Source organism: Artibeus jamaicensis, unplaced genomic scaffold (assembly GCF_021234435.1).
Source record: "Artibeus jamaicensis isolate MK-2021 breed Jamaican fruit bat unplaced genomic scaffold, CSHL_Jam_final scaffold_1031, whole genome shotgun sequence".
NCBI lineage: Eukaryota > Metazoa > Chordata > Mammalia > Chiroptera > Phyllostomidae > Artibeus > Artibeus jamaicensis.
In genome coordinates this window covers 5,605,207-5,622,403 of record NW_026522026.1, presented here as the reverse complement: position 1 = coordinate 5,622,403, position 17,197 = coordinate 5,605,207, and the positions used below count along the sequence as shown (strand labels likewise).

At 37.6% G+C, this 17,197-nt stretch overlaps 1 protein-coding gene across 2 annotated transcripts in view; it reads left to right on the top strand.

Annotated features, from left to right (window-relative positions):
• CCNI (cyclin I) overlaps positions 1-17,197 on the top strand; it is a 34,384-nt gene that overhangs the window by 7,439 nt on the left and 9,748 nt on the right. For both annotated transcript variants that reach the window (XM_037147056.2, XM_037147059.2), the window contains exon 3: positions 15,646-15,774. In XM_037147056.2, coding sequence (XP_037002951.1) covers positions 15,646-15,774 — 129 coding nt within the window. The remainder of the gene's footprint in view (positions 1-15,645; positions 15,775-17,197) is intronic.

The window sequence follows — 17,197 nt, the reverse complement described above, 5'->3', positions numbered from 1 at the left end:
AGTATCCCCCCCCCACTGCTTTTAGTTCATGTCCATGGGTCATACATGTAAGTTCTTTGGCTTCTCCATTTCCTATACTATTATTAACCTCCCACTATCTATTTTGTACTTACCAATTATGCTTCTCATTCCTTACACATTTTTGCCCCATTCTTACCCCCCTCACTCCACTGACAGCTCTCCATGTGATCTCTGTTTCTGTGAGTCTGTTCCTATTCTAGTTGTTTGCTTTGTTTATTTTTATTTTTAGGTTCAGTTATTAATAGTTGGAGTTTGTTGTCATTTTACTGTTCGTAGTTTTGATTAGATAAGTACCTTTAACATTTCATATAATAAGGGCTTGGTGATGATGAACTCCTTTCACTTGACCTTGTCTGGGAAGCACTTTATCTGCCCTTCCATTCTACGTGATAGCTCTGCTGGATAGAATAACCTAGGTTGCAGAGTCTTGATTTTCATGACTTGGTTGAATACTTCTTTCCGGCCTTTTCTTGCCTGTAAGGTTTCTTTTGAGAAATCAGCTGATAGTCTAATGGGAACTCCTTTGAAGGTAACTGTCTCCTTTTCTCTTGCTGCTCTTAAGATTCTTTTCTTATCTTTAATCTTGGGTAATGTAACTATGTCTTGGTGTGTTCCTCCTTGGATCCAATTTCTTTGGGACCCTCTGAGCTTCCTGGACTTCCTGGAAGTTCTAGTTCCTTTGCCAGATTAGGGAAGTTCTCCTTCATTATTTTTTCAAATAAGTTTTCATTTTCTTGCTCTTCCTCTTCTCCTACTGGCACCCTTATGATTTGGATGTTGGAACGTTTAAAGTTGTCCCAGAGGTTCCTCAGCCTCTCCTCATTTTTTTGAATTCTTGTTTCTTCATTCTGTCCTCTTCGAATGTTTATTTCTTCCTTCTGGCCCAAATCTTTGATTTGAGTCCTTCACTGTTGGTTCCCTGTATATTTCTCTTTATTTCACTTTGAGTAGCCTTCACTTCTTCTTGTTTTGCGACCATACTCAATCATTTCTGTGAGCAACCTGATTGCCAGTGTTTTGAACTCTGCATCTGATGGGTTAGCTGTCTGCTTGTTGCTTAGTTCCTTTTCTGGAGTTTTGATCTATTCTTTCATTTGGGCAATATTTCTTTGTCTCAGTGCACCTGTTATGTTGTAAGGGATGGAGCCCTGGTATTTGCCAGGGCTGGGCAACTCACATCATTGCAATGTAGTGTTGTATGTGGAGGAAGGGTCAGAGAGGGCACAATGCAGCTTGCTCAGCTTTTGCCCTGCTTTCAGTCACTTCCCCCACTACCCACCCAGAAACAAATTGTGCCATATTGATGCTGATTCCTGGGTGGGTGGGCTTGGGCTTGTGTACATGGTGGGACCCAGTACCTCTCTCCTGTGGACTTTCTTACGAGGCTGGGAGTTTCTCCCACTGCTGCATCCCCCGTAGGTTTTTATAGCCATAAGTTTTGAGGCCTCAGGTTCCCAGGCTGGAACAGCCCTGGGTTGTGCAGTCTGTCTTGCTCCCTAGTGTTCCTCCTGGCTTGTGCACATGTGAAGGTGGGATATCTGCATCCGCTACCTGCTGCCTCACCCACCCTGGTCCACCAGCCACCTCCTTGTCCTGCGATCACATCCTTGCACCCCAGCTTCCCGTTTCTGTCCTTCCTACCAGTCTGGATGAATGTTTCTTTAATTCTTATGGAAGTTGAACTTCCATAGGGTCCAACTGTCTATTTTCTGACAGTTCTAGTTATTTTTTGTTTTTAAATTGGTTATTATCCTTTTTGGTTGTGTGAGGAAGTGAAGCGTATCAGTCTGTGCCTTCATCTTGGCTGGAAGTTCTCAAAGTGATTTTTTTTTTTCAAAAGTGCTTTTTATATACAAAGATAAAACAGCTCTGTGTATATAAAGGTAGTTTTATTAGAATTTTGAAACTTTAAAAAATCTTAAAAGCCACCTAATTATGTGATTTTTCCAATATAGGGTCTCAAGCCCCTGGGCCACTAGGCAAATCAGAATCTTTAGGAGGATTTTTATTATTTTTATTTTTATTTTTAAATATATTTTATTGATTATGCTATTACCATTGTCCCATTCCTCCCCGCTTTATTCTCCTCCTACATACCCCCTCCCACCCACATTCCCCTGCTTTACATGTAAATTCTCCCCCCATGGGTCATACATATAAGTTCTTTGGCTTCTACATTTCCTATTCTATTCTTAACCTCCCCCTGTCTATTTTGTACCTACCATCTATGCTACTTATTCTCTGTACCTTCCCCCCCATTCCCATTTCCCTGTTGATAACCATCCACGTGATCTCCGTTTCTATTCTAGTTGTTTTCTTAGTTTGCTTTTGTTTTTATTTTAGGTGTGGTGGTGGTGGTTAATAACTATGAGTTTGCTTTCATTTTGCTTTCATTTTCATTTAGGTGTGGTGGTGGTGGTTAATAACTATGAGTTTGCTTTCATTTTGCTGTTCATCTTTTTTATCTTCTTTTTCTTAGATAAATCCCTCTAACATTTCATGTAATAAGGGCTTGGTGATGATGAACTCCTTGAACTTGATCTTATCTGAGAAGCACTTTATCTGCCCTTCCATTCTAAATGAAAGCTTTGCTGGATAGAGCAATCTTGGATGTAGGTCCTTGCATTTCATGACTTGGAATACCTCTTTCCAGCCCCTTCTTGCCTGTAAGGTCTCTTTTGGGAAATCAACTGACAGTCTTCTGGGAACTCTTTTGTAGGTAATTGTCACCTTTTCTCTTGCTGCTTTTAAGATTCTCTCCTTGTATTCCATTTTGGGTAATGTAATTATGATGTGTCTTGGTATGTTCCTTCTTGGGTCCATCTTCTTTGGGACACTCTAATCTTCCTGGACTTCCTGGAAGTCTATATCCTTTGCCAGATTGGGACAGTTCTCCTTCATTATTCTTTCAAATAAGTTTTCAATTCCTTGCTCTTCCTCTTCTTCTGGCACTCTTTAGGAGGATTTTCAGAGCTTCCAGGCCCCACCCATGCCCACTGAGCTTCTTGTGGCAACTGTGGACATTTGTGTTTTTAAAAGCTTCATGATTCTATTAGCATATGTTTAGTTTGGGAAACACTGGTTCAGTCTAACTACAAAATTTGAAAATTCTAGGGCGTTGTTGGGGCGGGGGAGAGTGGTAGGTTTTTTTTTTTTTTTTTACTTGAACTACAGTTTAAAAAAAAAGAAAGAACGAACTACCATGTCCGATGAGATCTTCTGCTTTGGGTACTTGCTCATTATACTGGAAAAAAATGTATGAATTATTGGAAAGTTTTTCCTAAACTGAATCTTAAAATTGCTTTTTTTCCTAGAGGACACTTGGATTGGTTCTAGTTCTGGCCACAGCAGCAGTACAGAATAGAGCTGTTTCTTATTTTAAACAATAGCCCTTAAGTTAAAGACGGGTGTTAAACCCATGAAGTCATCTCTAACCATTTTTTGTTAGACAGGATTTTCCCTTAACCATCCTATATTTTCATTTTCTAGACACATTTGTTTTAGTGTGTCTCTTAAATTGAGACATTTCAGTTGTTGTCATTAATGAGCAATAAAGTGAAACTATTACCTCATCTTAATCTAGGATTTATTTGTTTCATTATCTAAACTGAATTTTATTTGGCAGTAATGTCATGTTTGTTGGCCTATAATAAACTTGTTTTTAAAACCTTACTGTTTCTGTCTCAACTTCTAAGCAAAGATTCCCTTACACTAGATGTACTTTTTTAGTTTTTAACTTAGGTGCAGCATTTCTTATTTATTCCTATTAAATTTAAAATTGTTTATCATGGTCCATTTTTCCGGCTTTAAAATTAAGATTGTTATTTAATCATTTTTGTACCATCTGTGGATTTGGTAAGTAAATACCATGTTTTTAGGACTATAAGATGCACAGGACCATAAAATGCACCTAGGTTTTAGAGGAGGAAAATAGGAAGAAATTTTGAAGCAAAAAAATGTGGTAAAATGTTTAATAACCTGTTACCCTGCTCCTCTGCTGCCACCCCCCCCCCCATGCGAGCCCAATAAGCTACATTCGGACTATACATGGCACCTGCATTTCTTCCCAAATTTGGGTTGTGTGTCTTATAGTCCGAAATATACTGTACATCTGTTTTCTCCCTGGCTTGATGGTCTTTTTTGTTTTCCTTAAACAGTTTTTTGATGTGTAATATATTGGAACATATGCAGATCATAAGTACACAACTAGAATTTTACATTACCAGCAGCTCAGAAGCCCCTCTGTGTTCTTTTGTAGTTACTGTGTCCTTTTGTCTGTTCTCTTCCAAGAGGCTACTATCCTAATATTACACATTAGTTTTTTCTGAGTTTGAGTTCATGTAATGTGTATGTGTGTGGAATCATAGAGTATGTACTGCCTCTTTTGCTTTGTGTGTGTGTGTATGAGATTCATCCATGTTACTTCATGTAGCCATAAATTAATTAATTCTCATTGACACATATTATTCCATTGTATGAATTGGAACAGTTCCATTCCTTTATGTCCATCTGTTCTCTGGATGGACACTAGAGTCATTTTCTTATGCGTGTCTCTTAGTGAACATATGCGTACATTTCTGTTGAGTATATTCCTAGAGGCAGAATTGCTAGAACCTAGAATATGTACATGCTTAGGTTTAGTAGGTACCACTAATTGTATTTCCAAAGTTGTTATATTACTATTTACCACTTTTTTATTTACCTTTTCCAGCAAAGGATGAAAGTCTCAAGTTGCTCTACATCCTTGTCAACACTTGGTATTGTGTTTTTCATTTTAGTTATTCTGATGCCTGTGTTATAGTATCACATTGGATTTTAATTTGCATTTCCTTGATTACTAATGAAGTTTGTTAGGCTTTCGTGTGCTTATTGGCGATTAGGTATCCTATTTTTGAGTGAAATATCTGTTCAAATCTTTTACCTGGGGTTTTTAATTGTCTTTAATTGCTCATTATTTTATTAGGTTCTTTCTCTTGCAGGTTCTGTGTATTACAGATATCTTCAACTCTGTTTGGGTTGACTTTTGATGAAGGTCTTAATTTTCAATGACTAAATTATCTTTTTTTTCTTCTTTTTGTTTAGTCCTTTTAAATAAATGTTTGGTTAACTGAAGGTAATAAAGTTACCTTCATTTTCCTGCATTTTCTTCAGCATACTTGATTTTTAAATTTTTTACACTTAAATCTACATATCAGTTGGAATTTCATTGTTGTTTTGGTGTGGTGTGAAGTAGGAGTCTAAAGTCATTTTTCTCTATATAGGTAACAGCACCTTTATTAAAAAGACCTTAGCCCTACCCCACTGCCCTGCAGTATATTTTTGTTATAAATCAAGTCACTGTATAAATAGATACATTAGTGGGTTTGTTTCTTGACTCTTTTCTCATCATTAGTTTGTTTGCTTATAATAGTATTATAATAAAGTCTTTGGTGGCATAAACTGTTCTTTTTTTTTCAAGATTGTCTTTCCTTAACCCTTTGGTTTTTTATATATACTTTAAAATAAAGCAGCATGAAGGTTTTGGTTTTATTAAATCTGTAGGTTAATTTGGGGGAGAGTTGACATGTTTTTATAATAAGTATTTCAGTCAGTTAACAGAATATTTCTCTATTTTCTTTAAAGGTGGTCCTCAGTAACTTTTAATAGTGTTTGGTAGTTAAGTTTTCTTCTTGGATAGTTGAGTCTTGTTGAGGCTATTTGTATCATTTTGATACCATAAGGCTAAATGGTATAATTTAGAATTTTTTATTTTTAAGTATCCTTGTTTTATATGCTGGCATATAGAAATAAATTTGATTTTTATATGTTGACCATACTAAATTAGCTTACTAATAGTTTGCAGAGTATTTTGGGTTTTCTATATATTATATACGGTCATGTCAATGCTGAATAACTATGGTTTTATTCTTTCTTTCCACTCCTTATACTTTTGAATTATTTTTCTTGTTCTATACAAGTAGTTTGGGCCTCCAGAACACGTGAATATAAATGATGGTACCAAGTATCTTCGTCTGAGTCTCAATATGAGGGGAAAGCTTTCAGTATTTCACATTAAGTATATTTGTTATATATTTGTTATATATTTCTTACAGTCTTTATCAGAGTAAGACATTCCTTTCTCTGCCTTAGTTTGCTAAGAGATTTTTCATGAACAGGTGTTGAATTTCTATATATCATTGAATTTTACTAACATTTTGCTCAATTAGGCTTTTTGTGTATATGTTAATGGGTGAGATTGGTTCATGATGCCTTTGTCAGGTTTTCGTAATAAATTTATGCTCAACTTTGTAAAATGAATTGGCAAGTGTGTCTGCTTTTTCTTTTTTAAATGTTCTTGGGCTCTTTAAATTCATATTTTACCCTTTTTAAAAAAATTCTCACTGAAGGACATGTTTATTGACTTTAAAGAGAAAGGGGGAGAAAGAGTGAGAGAAAAACATCAATCCGTTACTTCCTGTACACACTCTGAGTGGGGCTTGAACCTGCACGTAGGTATGTGCCCCAACTGAGATTGAACCCCCAACCTTTTGGTATATGGGACAATGCTTCAACCAACTGAGCCACTTGGCTACGGCTTATATCTTTCTTAAATGTTGGAAGATTGCACAGGCGAAGCCACTGGGGTCTAGAGATGTGTTTGTTTATGGAAAAATATTTAATAATCCAATTTCTTTGGTAATTATGGAACCATTTGGGTCTTTATGAACTCTATTTCGATCTTGGTAGATTGTGGTTTTCAAGGAATTGATTCATTTCATTAAATTTCTAAATTGTGTAAAGTTATTCATAATATCATCTTTTTAACATGTAAAGGGTCCGTAGTGATGTTCTCTTTTTCAGTTCTTCATTGACTTGTGCTTTTTCTTTTTTGATCAGTCTGTGTGGAGGTCAGTGAGTCTTTTAGTTCTGTTGATTTTCCCTGTAGTACATTTTTTTTAAGTTTTGCTCTTAGTTTCATTATTTGCTTCCGTCTTATGCACTTGACTGTTTTTATCTTGAGATAGATGCTTCAATAATGATTTTCAGCTTTTCTTTTTAATATATGCATTTAAAATGATAAAATTTATTCTGCATAGCTGTACAACCATGTCTAATTTGTTGTTAGATCCATATACTGGAGTCTTTCTTAATTTCAGTTATTATATATATTTTTTAGTTCTAGAATTTCCCTTTGGATTTTTTTATAGGGTAAACTTCTCCAGTGAAATTCTTCATCTTTTTAAAAAAATCTATTTTCGTTCTCTCCATTTTCTTTTTTTTTTAAGATTTTATTTATTTACTTTTTAAAGATTTTACTTATTTATCTTTAGAGGGGAAGGGAAGGAGAGAGGGAGAGAAATATCAGTGTATGGTTGCCTCTTGTGTGTCCCCCTGCTGGGAACTGGCCTGCAACCCAGGCATATGCCCTGACTGGGAATCGAACCACGATCCTTTAGTTCTCAGGCCAGCACTCAATCCACTAAGCTATGCCAGCCAGGGCTCCCTCTATGTTCTTGTATTATCATTCTGATAACTCAAAAAATTCAGTTTTTTTGTTGTGGTACCCCCTCCCCCCGCCTTTTGTCTTGGTTTTGGTCACATGTTTTTTTTCTCTTGTTATGCTTGATAATTTTTGATTGGATGCTGAATATTATGAAAAATTGTAGAGGCTCTGTATGTTATCTTTCTGCAAAAGGGTTCAGTTTTTCCTCTAGTGGGTAAACTTGAGTAGAAAATTTCTTTAAGCCAATGAAGAGACTGCCACCTGGAGGCTGGGTTGCAATGGGTATGGCTTTATCCAAGTTTGGTTTGCCCCAACTCCTAGAGTGTAGCCAAGGATTCCAGCTGGGAGCTTGGAGTGTTCACTAGGGCCCCTTATTCCTAAAGGGTGCTGAACTTTACCCTGCATTCATTCTTCATTTTCAGAAGTTTTATGCTTAGTTTCTTAGATAGATCCCTATTTTTCCCAATGGCAGAATTCATTCAGAAAATGTGGTAAGAAGAAAATTAGCTGAGTGTCACATCTAGATCTCTGGCCTTTCCCCTCCCTGCTAGGTTCTTGGCTCCTTGAGTCTCTACATTTTGTCTCTAGCTTTTCAAGATTCCTTAAAAAGCCCTGTTGGCTTCTTTGCCCATACTCAGCCTCTTGCTATGCTCAAAGGATGGACAAATGCTCTGAAGGAAAAGCTGCTACAGAATGTTGAGTCATTTCTTGGCTCCTTGAAGCCTGGTCATCCTACCAATTCTGGTGCCTTATTTTTGTTGTTAATAGTTTTTCTGGTTCTTCTCAGCTTGAGTGTAGATTTGCTGCTGTTTTCTACATCAAGAAGCAAGAAATGTAATTTAAGAAAAAAAATGTTGAACTTCACAGGTGTAGTAAGGGATCTGTGGGAACACAGGAAGGTTCGTGGCCCAACTTGAGTTATCAGGAAAAGTATCTCACGGGGAAGTGACCATTGAAATAGCTCTTGAAGAATAAATGGTAAGACAGGTAAATGAGAGGGGAGTGTGTTCCAACCAAAGGGAACACTATGAACAAAGGAACAGTGATACAAAACAGCATGGCAGTAGCAAGGGAGAACCATAAATACAAGTACTACTTCTAGAGTTTGAATTTTAAGGCAGAAAGTGATGGAATGTGAGTGAGACTAGAGAGTTAGGTCATAGAGGCATTTGTATGCTTATCATGCTTGGGGGATTCTACTTAATCTTCAAGGTAATGGTGAATATTTTAGAGTTTAGGCTGGCGAGTATTTGTCTTTTAATGATTAGAATAGCAGCATGTAGAATATAAAGCTCTTTGTTTTACCATGTTGAATCAATTCTCTTTGGGAATAGTTCAACCAACTAAATTAACCCTATCGAGCAGTTCATATAAGAGAAGACAGATCCCTTGATCAGGAAATAGCATCCAGTGAGAGGAGGTTGGTGGGCACGCCTCCTTCCCACCTTCCCTCCTTCTCTCCTAAATGGGATTATTTAGGAAAGAGGGCGCAGAATTTTAAGTTCTGTAAATGTCTTCTGATACTACAAATGTATCTGTACTGCTGTTTGGTACATATTTGAATTGATTTGAAAAGTGATCTTAGAATCATTAGTTGATAGTGTATAGTATACAGAAAATTCAAGACTTTGTAACTATTAGTAAGCTAATTTTGATGGTCACTATATAAAAATCTATTTTATTTTCTATATACTAGAATATAGATATAAGCATACTAAAAAATTTAAAAATTTAAGTGATGCCATTTGTAATAGCTCCAACAAGAGGGAGTCTTTTTAGACTATTAGCGTGCGTGCGTGTGTGTGTGTGGTTAGTTTTGGCTAGTAATAATACTAGCAATGCAGAAATGCTTTCTTGGCCCTATTCTCAAATTTTAATATAAAGTATATTAAAGTTCAAAGATACTGTCATGATCACCTTTGTAACTAATTATATTGTAATTATATGTAATATTTTGTAAACTTGTTTTTTCTGGCATCATGAGAGCATCAAATATATTTAGAGATGGCAAAAGACAGAATAATATTTGAGTGCTTTTTATATTCTGTGTTTCTACTTTATATAAGTTATAACAGTTACAACTATGAAATGGGAATCTATGTAGCTGTGTTCCTTTAGCTATTAGTATTACACACTAATAGCACATTGTGCCCATCTTTTGTGGCACTTCTTACAATAATGTTTGTTTTATTTGTTTAATGTTAGACACCAGGTAGTTGTGTTATATGTAGTATAATCTGTCATTTAGGGATGTTTGTTGTCCTATACACTCCATTGTATCTCTGACCTGACAGTGGAATTAATGGTGTTCTTGTTCCTCATTGCTACTCTAGAATGGTTCTAGAAGTCACCTCCCTAAAAGTCTCTTCATTTTCATTAGACTGTACCACTATTTCTCACTCCTTGTGTGACTTTACTTCCATATCATTGATTTGTTTGGACACCTTAGTTGACATTACTTTTCTCATGGTTTTGGAATTCTAGATAAAAATTTATCTTGGTAGGAATTTAATTTCTCTTAAATGTTTATCTCTTTCCATCTAGAAGTTTTGTGACTGTCTTCACTTGGTTCCAGGGACCTTTAGGACCCCCTAGTTCAGAACTAGATTGTAAAGAAGCAAGCACCTCAGGGCTCTAGGTAAAATGGGATATTATAGAACCAGTGGCCTTGCTTAACAGTGCTTGAACCAAGGCCTAGCTAGCCGTAGGGCTGTGTTAGTTTCTTCTGACCTTCCTAGAGAATCTGTAGCTTCAGACACTAGTGTTTTGCCACCTTTTTCAGACTCTCCTTGTGGGCAGAGAATCCAACTCTTGGCTATAATAGCCCAACTCTACTTTTCTGAGTCATGTTGGACAGTAGTCTCTGTATGACATAAATTCTCCTGCTATTCTGTTGCACCCAGAACCTGTTAAGCCCCACAGCTTCAGTCCCATGAACCTCTTTATATTTCTTTTTGATTCATGGAATTGTATCACTGAATATCAGAGTATTGGTTCTAGCAGTCTTGCTCAACATCTTGTTTTTATTCGGAAGTAGAGGAACTTAACAATAAGTTATTGCCTCCAGGTCAACATTTCTGTCCTTCAGACTAAAACTCATGTGGCTCTTTTCCTTGCCTTGTAAAATCATTTCCTCCTCTTTTTCACTTTTTTTTCCAGAAGAAAGATTTTATTTATTTTTAAAAATATTTATTTATTTTTAGACAGAGGGGAAGGGTGGGTGGGAGAAAGAGAGGGAGAGAAACATCAATGTGTGGTTGCCTCTCATGCGCCCCTGACTGGGAACCTGGCTCACAATCCAGGCATGTGCTCTGACTGGGAATTGAACCAATGACCCTTTGGTTCACAGGCCAGCACTCAATCCACTGAGCTGCACCAGCCAGGGTTAAGTAATATATTTTTTAAGAGTTTTTCATAAAAAATGGTTCTGAGTGCAGAGCTTGGATTTATACTTTTACTTGTTTGGAACCCTCAGTTACTGAAAATACTTTTTTCTATTAATCACAGAGTTATTTCTGTACTTTGTTTTGTTTACCTGGCAGAAGTGGTACTCATATAGATGTGTTTTATTTATTATTAGATTAAATATTGCTAAGTTAGTTTTGTTTTATTTTTATGGTGCCCAAAAAACTCAGGAATAAAAGTATCTAAATCATTACTGCTTTAAAGTGTGTATCTTCTAAAAATTAAGCCTGTATTCAGCAGTTAAAAATAATATGAGGGAGGATTAAAACAACATGTTTTGTGTTTGTGTAATAATCTCTCCAGTGGTAATTAGGTCAGGCGAATTTCCCCGTTAGTGTTCTTTCATCATTTTTCAGTGTGTCTGTTGTCCCTCATATCTTTTATTTATTCCTGTTGACTTTAGCTTTGTTTTTAATGGGCTATCATTTTGTTATCATAGTCTATTTTTATTTCCTAAAATAGTTTAATGCCTATTTGCTGTCTTAGAAATTTACTATGTTTTCTTATTTTTAAGAATTGGAAACACTTAATTCCAAAATTACTGCCAGTTGATAACAGTGTTACTTAAACTTTAAAATGTTACGTTACCTGAACACTTCAAATTAATTAAAGAATAGATGGTGAGGTGACATAGCGAAGATTTTATTTAGTAAAGAATGGTAATATTAGATATTGATGTTAAATCAATGATGCTATAACCAGTACATACAGATTTTTTTGGAGGAGTTCTTATTTCATTTTTTAAAATTTAATCTTTATTATATTTGTTTTTCCATTACCATTTAGTCCCCCTATGCCCCACTCCCTAACACTTTTTTAAGTATGTTTTATTGATTATGCTATTACAGTTGTCTCATTCTTTTCCCTTCTGTCCCCCTCTGCCCTGTATCCCCCTTCCCTCCAGCAGTCCCCTCTTCATTCACGTCCATGGATTGTGCATATAGGTTCTTTGGCTTCTCCATTTCCTATATGATTCTTAACATGCTCCAGTATATTTTGTATCTACCAATTATGTTTCTTAATCCCTGTACCTTTTCCCCCATTCTCCCTCCTCCCCCTATCTGCTGATAACCCTCCATGTGATGTCCATTTCTATGATTCTCTTCGTGTTTTAGTTGTTTGCTTGGTTTGTTTGTTTTTTTTTTTTTAGATTCAGTTGTCGATAGTTGTGAGTTGTTGTCTTAGTGTTCATAGTTTTAATCTTTTCTTAAATAAGTCATAAAATAAGGGCTTGATGATGGTGAACTCTTGCAGCTTTACCTGGTCTTCCATTTTAAAGGATGGCTTTGCTGGATAGAGTAATCTTGGTTGTAGGTCCTTGCTTTTCATTACTTTGGATACTTCTTGCCAGTTCCTTCTGGCCTGCCAAGTTTCTTTGGAGAAATCAGCTGATAGCCTTCTGGGAACTCCTTTGTTAGGTACCTAACTGTCTCCTCTCTTGTTGCTTTTGGACTTTAAGACTCTCTTTATCTTTAACCTTTGGCATTTTCATTATGATGTGCCTTGGCGTGTCCCCCTTTGGGTCCAGCTTGTTTGGGACTGTGTGTGCTTCCTGGACTTGTATATCTATTTACTTTGCCAAATGAGGGAAGTTTTTTTTTCATTGTTTCAAATAAGTTTTCATTTTCTTGCTCTTCCTCTTCTCCTTCTGGAATCCCTATGAAGTGGACGTTGGCTCTTTTGGAAATGTCCCAGGGTCATCTTACTCTCTTCTCATTTTTCTGAATTCTTGTTTCTTCGTTCTGTGCTTGTTGGGTGTTATTTCCTCCTTATGTTCAGAATTGTTGATTTGAACCCTGGCTTCCTTCCCTTCACTGTTGGTTCCCTATGGGTTTTTCTTTATTTTACTTACTGAAGCGCTCACTCCTTCCCTTTAATGTGTTGTTCTCAGTGAGTTCTCTGAGCATCCGTGTCACCAGTGTTTTGAACTCTGAACTGATAGTTTGGCTATCTCTATTTTGCCTAGTTCTTTTTCTAGAGTTTTGATCTCTTTTTTCATTTGAGCCATATTTCTTTTTCTCCTCAATTTGGCAGCCTCCCTGTGTATGTTTCTGTGTCTTAAGTAGAGCTTCTTTTTTTGTAAGGGGTGGAGCCTTAGGTATTCACCTGGGCAGGGGAAACTGCTTTGTTGCTTTGTGGTGCTGTATATGGGGGGAGGGGTTGGAGAGGGCACAATGCTGCTTGCTCAGCTGTTGCCTGTTTTCAGTCACTTCTGCCACTTCCCATAAGCTATTGACACCCTTCTAGGGCTGCCCTGATGCCGAATAGCAGAGTGGGTGGGTTTGTGTGTGTTCTAGGACCATGCTGGTCCTTTATACTGAGTCTCCTGAGAGATGGCAGTTTCTTCTGCCACCCTCACCCCCACTGGTTTTTATAGCCAGAGATTATGAGGCTTTATTTTCCCTACAGTGGAACCCAGGTCTTCATGGTCTGGCCTGGGACTGGGGACGCTGGCTCCCCAGGCGTCCCTCCTGGTTTCTAGGTTTCTAGCTGCCACGCTTCACTGCTGCCATGTGTTGTGTCCTCTCTGCCCCTCGTACCCATCTGGATGAATGCTTCTTCTTTAATTCCTTGGTTGTTGGACTTTATTAGTTTGATTTTCTGGCAGTTCTGGTTTTTTATTTTGAGGTTTAGTTGTGATCCTTCTTATGTTTGTGTGAGGAGGCAAAGTGTGTCTGCCTATGTCTCCATCTTGGCTAGAAGCTATTAAAGCCTGTCCCTAAATTTATTTTCTTTTATCTCGTTTGCTAGATTTTAAATAAACTCAAAAACATTAAAGAGGAACATTTTTTAACATAAACACTACTCTGTAGCATTTGCTAACCTTTTTTTTTTAATTTATTTATTTTTTTGAATTGATTATGCTGTTACAGTTGTTCTATTCCCCCCTTCATTCCCTTCCACCCTGCCCCCCCAACCCCACCATTACCCCCCTTTAGTTTATGTCCATGTGTCTCAAGTCCTTTAGGTTCTATATTTCCCCTACTATTCTTGCCCCCCCCCCATCTATTTTCTATCTACCGTCTATGCTACTTGTTTTCTGTACCTTCTCCCCCCATCTCCTCCTCCCACTCCCCTGTTGCTAACCCTCCTTGAGATCTTCATTTCTATGTTTCCACTCCTGATCTAGCTGTCCTTTTAGTTTCCTTTTGTTTTAGGTGTGGTTGTTAATAACTGTGAGTTTGTTGTCCTTTCACTGTTCATGTTTCTTTAACTTCTTTTTCTTAGATAAGTCCCTTTAACATTTCATATAATAAGGGCTTGGTGATGATGAACTCCTTGAATTTGGTCTTATCTGAGAAGCACCTTATCTGTCCTTCCGTTCTAAATGAAAGTTTTGCTGGGTAGAGCAATCTTGGTTGTAGGTCTTTAGATTTCATGACTTGGAATATTTCTTTCCAGCCCCTTCTTGCCTGTAAGGTCTCTTTTGAGAAATCTGCTGACAACCTGATGGGGACTCCTTTGTAGGTGATTGTCCCCTTAGCTCTTGCTGCTTCCAGGATTCTCTCCTTCATTTTAATTTTGGCTAATGTAATTATGATATGCCTTGGTGTGTTTCTTCTTGAGTCCAACTTTTTTGGTACTCTCTGGGCTTCTTGGATTTCTTGGAAGTCTATTTCCTTTGCCAGATTGGGGAAATTTTCTTTTATTATTTGTTCAAATAGTTTTTCCACTGGTGGTTGTGTCTTTCCCCCCTTCTGGTACCCCTATAATTCGGATATTGGAGCGTTTAAAGATGTCCTGGAGGTTCCTAAGACTCTCCTCATTTCTTTGAATTCTTGCTCCTTGACTCTTTTCTGTTTGGCCATTATTTGGTTTCTTCTGGTCCACTCCATTGATTTGAGTCCCAGTTTCCTTTTCATCTCTATGGGTTTCCTGTGGAATTCCATTCATTTCCCTTAATTTAGCCTTCATATGTTTCTCTAATTTGTGGCTATAATCCACCAGATCTGTGAGGAAGCTGATGACCAGTGTTTTAAACTGTGCGGCTGAGAGTTTTGCTATTTCTTCGTCACTTAGATTTATCTCTGGGGCTTTGAGGTCTCCCCGCGACATTTTTGGTCTGTTCTGGCCCTTTAAGTGGGAGAAGCGGCGCCTTGGAGTCCCAGGTCGCTGGGTTGTGACGCTGTATGTGGGGGCGTGGTCAGAGCGGGGAAATGGCGGAGCCCTCTATCGCCGCCGCCGGTCCAACCCTCACTCCCTCACTCGTGCGCAATTAGGCAACCACAGTCAACATGCTGCACCGCCTCCCCACTGTCTCCTCTGCAGTCGCTCACCCGGTGGGTTGCTCGGTCGCTCACTAGGTCCAATCCTGGGTTTGGAACCCGTGTGACTGGATTCGCGCGTCTGGATTCCGCGCCCGGGTCCGACCGAGCCCTCCTTTGTAACTCCTCACCCGACGCCGCCCCTTACCGGTCGGGCTGAAGAATTTGTTGTTAGCGGACTTCCGAAAAGTTCAGTTTTCCGTGTTCTGGTTGTGTTTTCTGATGCTAATATTTAGTTGTCCCTAAACTTGGTTGTGTGAGGAGGCACGGCACATCCACCTAAACCTCCATCTTGGCGGAAGTCCTCCATTTGCTAACCTTTTAAAAGAGAATTCTAAACATATTCTTGATGATAACTTGAAACTTGTTTTCTTTTATTTTAATTTTTATACTTTAATTATTCTCTTACAGAATGTTTCTGCATCCCAGAGAGATGAAGTGATTCAGTGGCTGGCCAAACTCAAGTACCAATTCAACCTTTACCCAGAAACATTTGCTCTGGCTAGCAGTCTTTTGGACAGGTTTTTAGCTACTGTAAAGGTAATTAATTGCTCTAGATACACTTAAACCCAGATCGTTGTTTGGAGGTTTATATGCCAAACAAGGGATATTAGTAAATATTCTATAAGCTGGAAAGGAATGGGAAAACCTTCATGGACATGATTTGTGTACCTGTAAGAAGACGTGATGTTTTCTCTGGCTTTAAATTTTCAGAAATGTTTCTACTTGTATTCTGTAAATTTTATTAAAAAGATTTTATTTATTTTTAGCTCTAATTGGTATAGTTCAGTGGGTTGGACATTGTCCCCCTAAATGAAAAGTTGTTGGTTTGACTCCCAGCGAGGGCACGTGCCTGGGTTGCAGGCCAGGTCCCCAGATAGGAGCACGCAAGAGGCAGTCGATCAATGTTTCTCTCGCACATTGATGTTTCCCTCCTCCTCTGTCCCTCCTTTCCCCTCTCTCTAAAAATAAATAAAAATTATATATATATTTTTTTATTAAAGATTTTATTTACTGAAAGAGATCTTATTTATTAAAAAAGGGAAGGGAGGGAGAAAGAAAGGGAGACAGGCGTCAATGTACGAGAGAACCTTGATCCATTGCTTCTAGTACTTACCCCAACTGAATACTGAACCCACAACCCAGACATGTGCCCTCACTGAGAATCGAATAGACCAATGACACCCAGCCAACCGAACCACATCAGTCAGGGTATATATATTCTGTAACCTTTTTGCTACAAGTATTTCTAACATATTTAACCTATGGAATTTTTGGTCTGCTTTTAATATTTTATAGTATTGACAGAATGTTTAGTCATCTTTTATTTAACACATTGGTGTACTAATGTACCTATTGCAAATTTTTCTCCGTCATTTTTTGTTTATCAAATATTGTTTGTTTTTCTGAACAATATATGCTTTCTAGAGGTATAAATTTGGGGCACAAAAAGATGAACCAAACTGTTGTAAAATAACTTGGTGTATTTTTGTCAAGTGGCAGCATTCAACAAAATGTATGAGTGAGCCCTAGCTGGGTGCCTCAGTTGGAGTATCATCCGGTACATCAAAACGTTACAAATTCGATTCTTGGGTTGTGGGTTGGATCCCTGAATGGGGCACATATAGGATGCAACCAATCAATGTTTCTTTCTCTCTGTCTCCCCATGTTCTCTTTCTAAAAGCAATAAACATCCTTGCGTGAAGATTAAAAAATGTGTGTGTTAGTTTACATTGTCCCTGTTGGTATATCTTTAGTTATACTATGCGAAGTCAGTCATAGTGGGCCCTCAACAGATTTAAAGCAGAAAGTTAGTATTTGTTTAATGGCAAGGCATGAAAAAGTAAAAAAGCACTTCATTTGTTGCTATTTATATGCCTAAGAATATGTATAACTGGGGAGAATAATGAGTTCAGTACAGAGGATACTTTCTTATTAGATATAAAAAAATAGAAGCCATAGA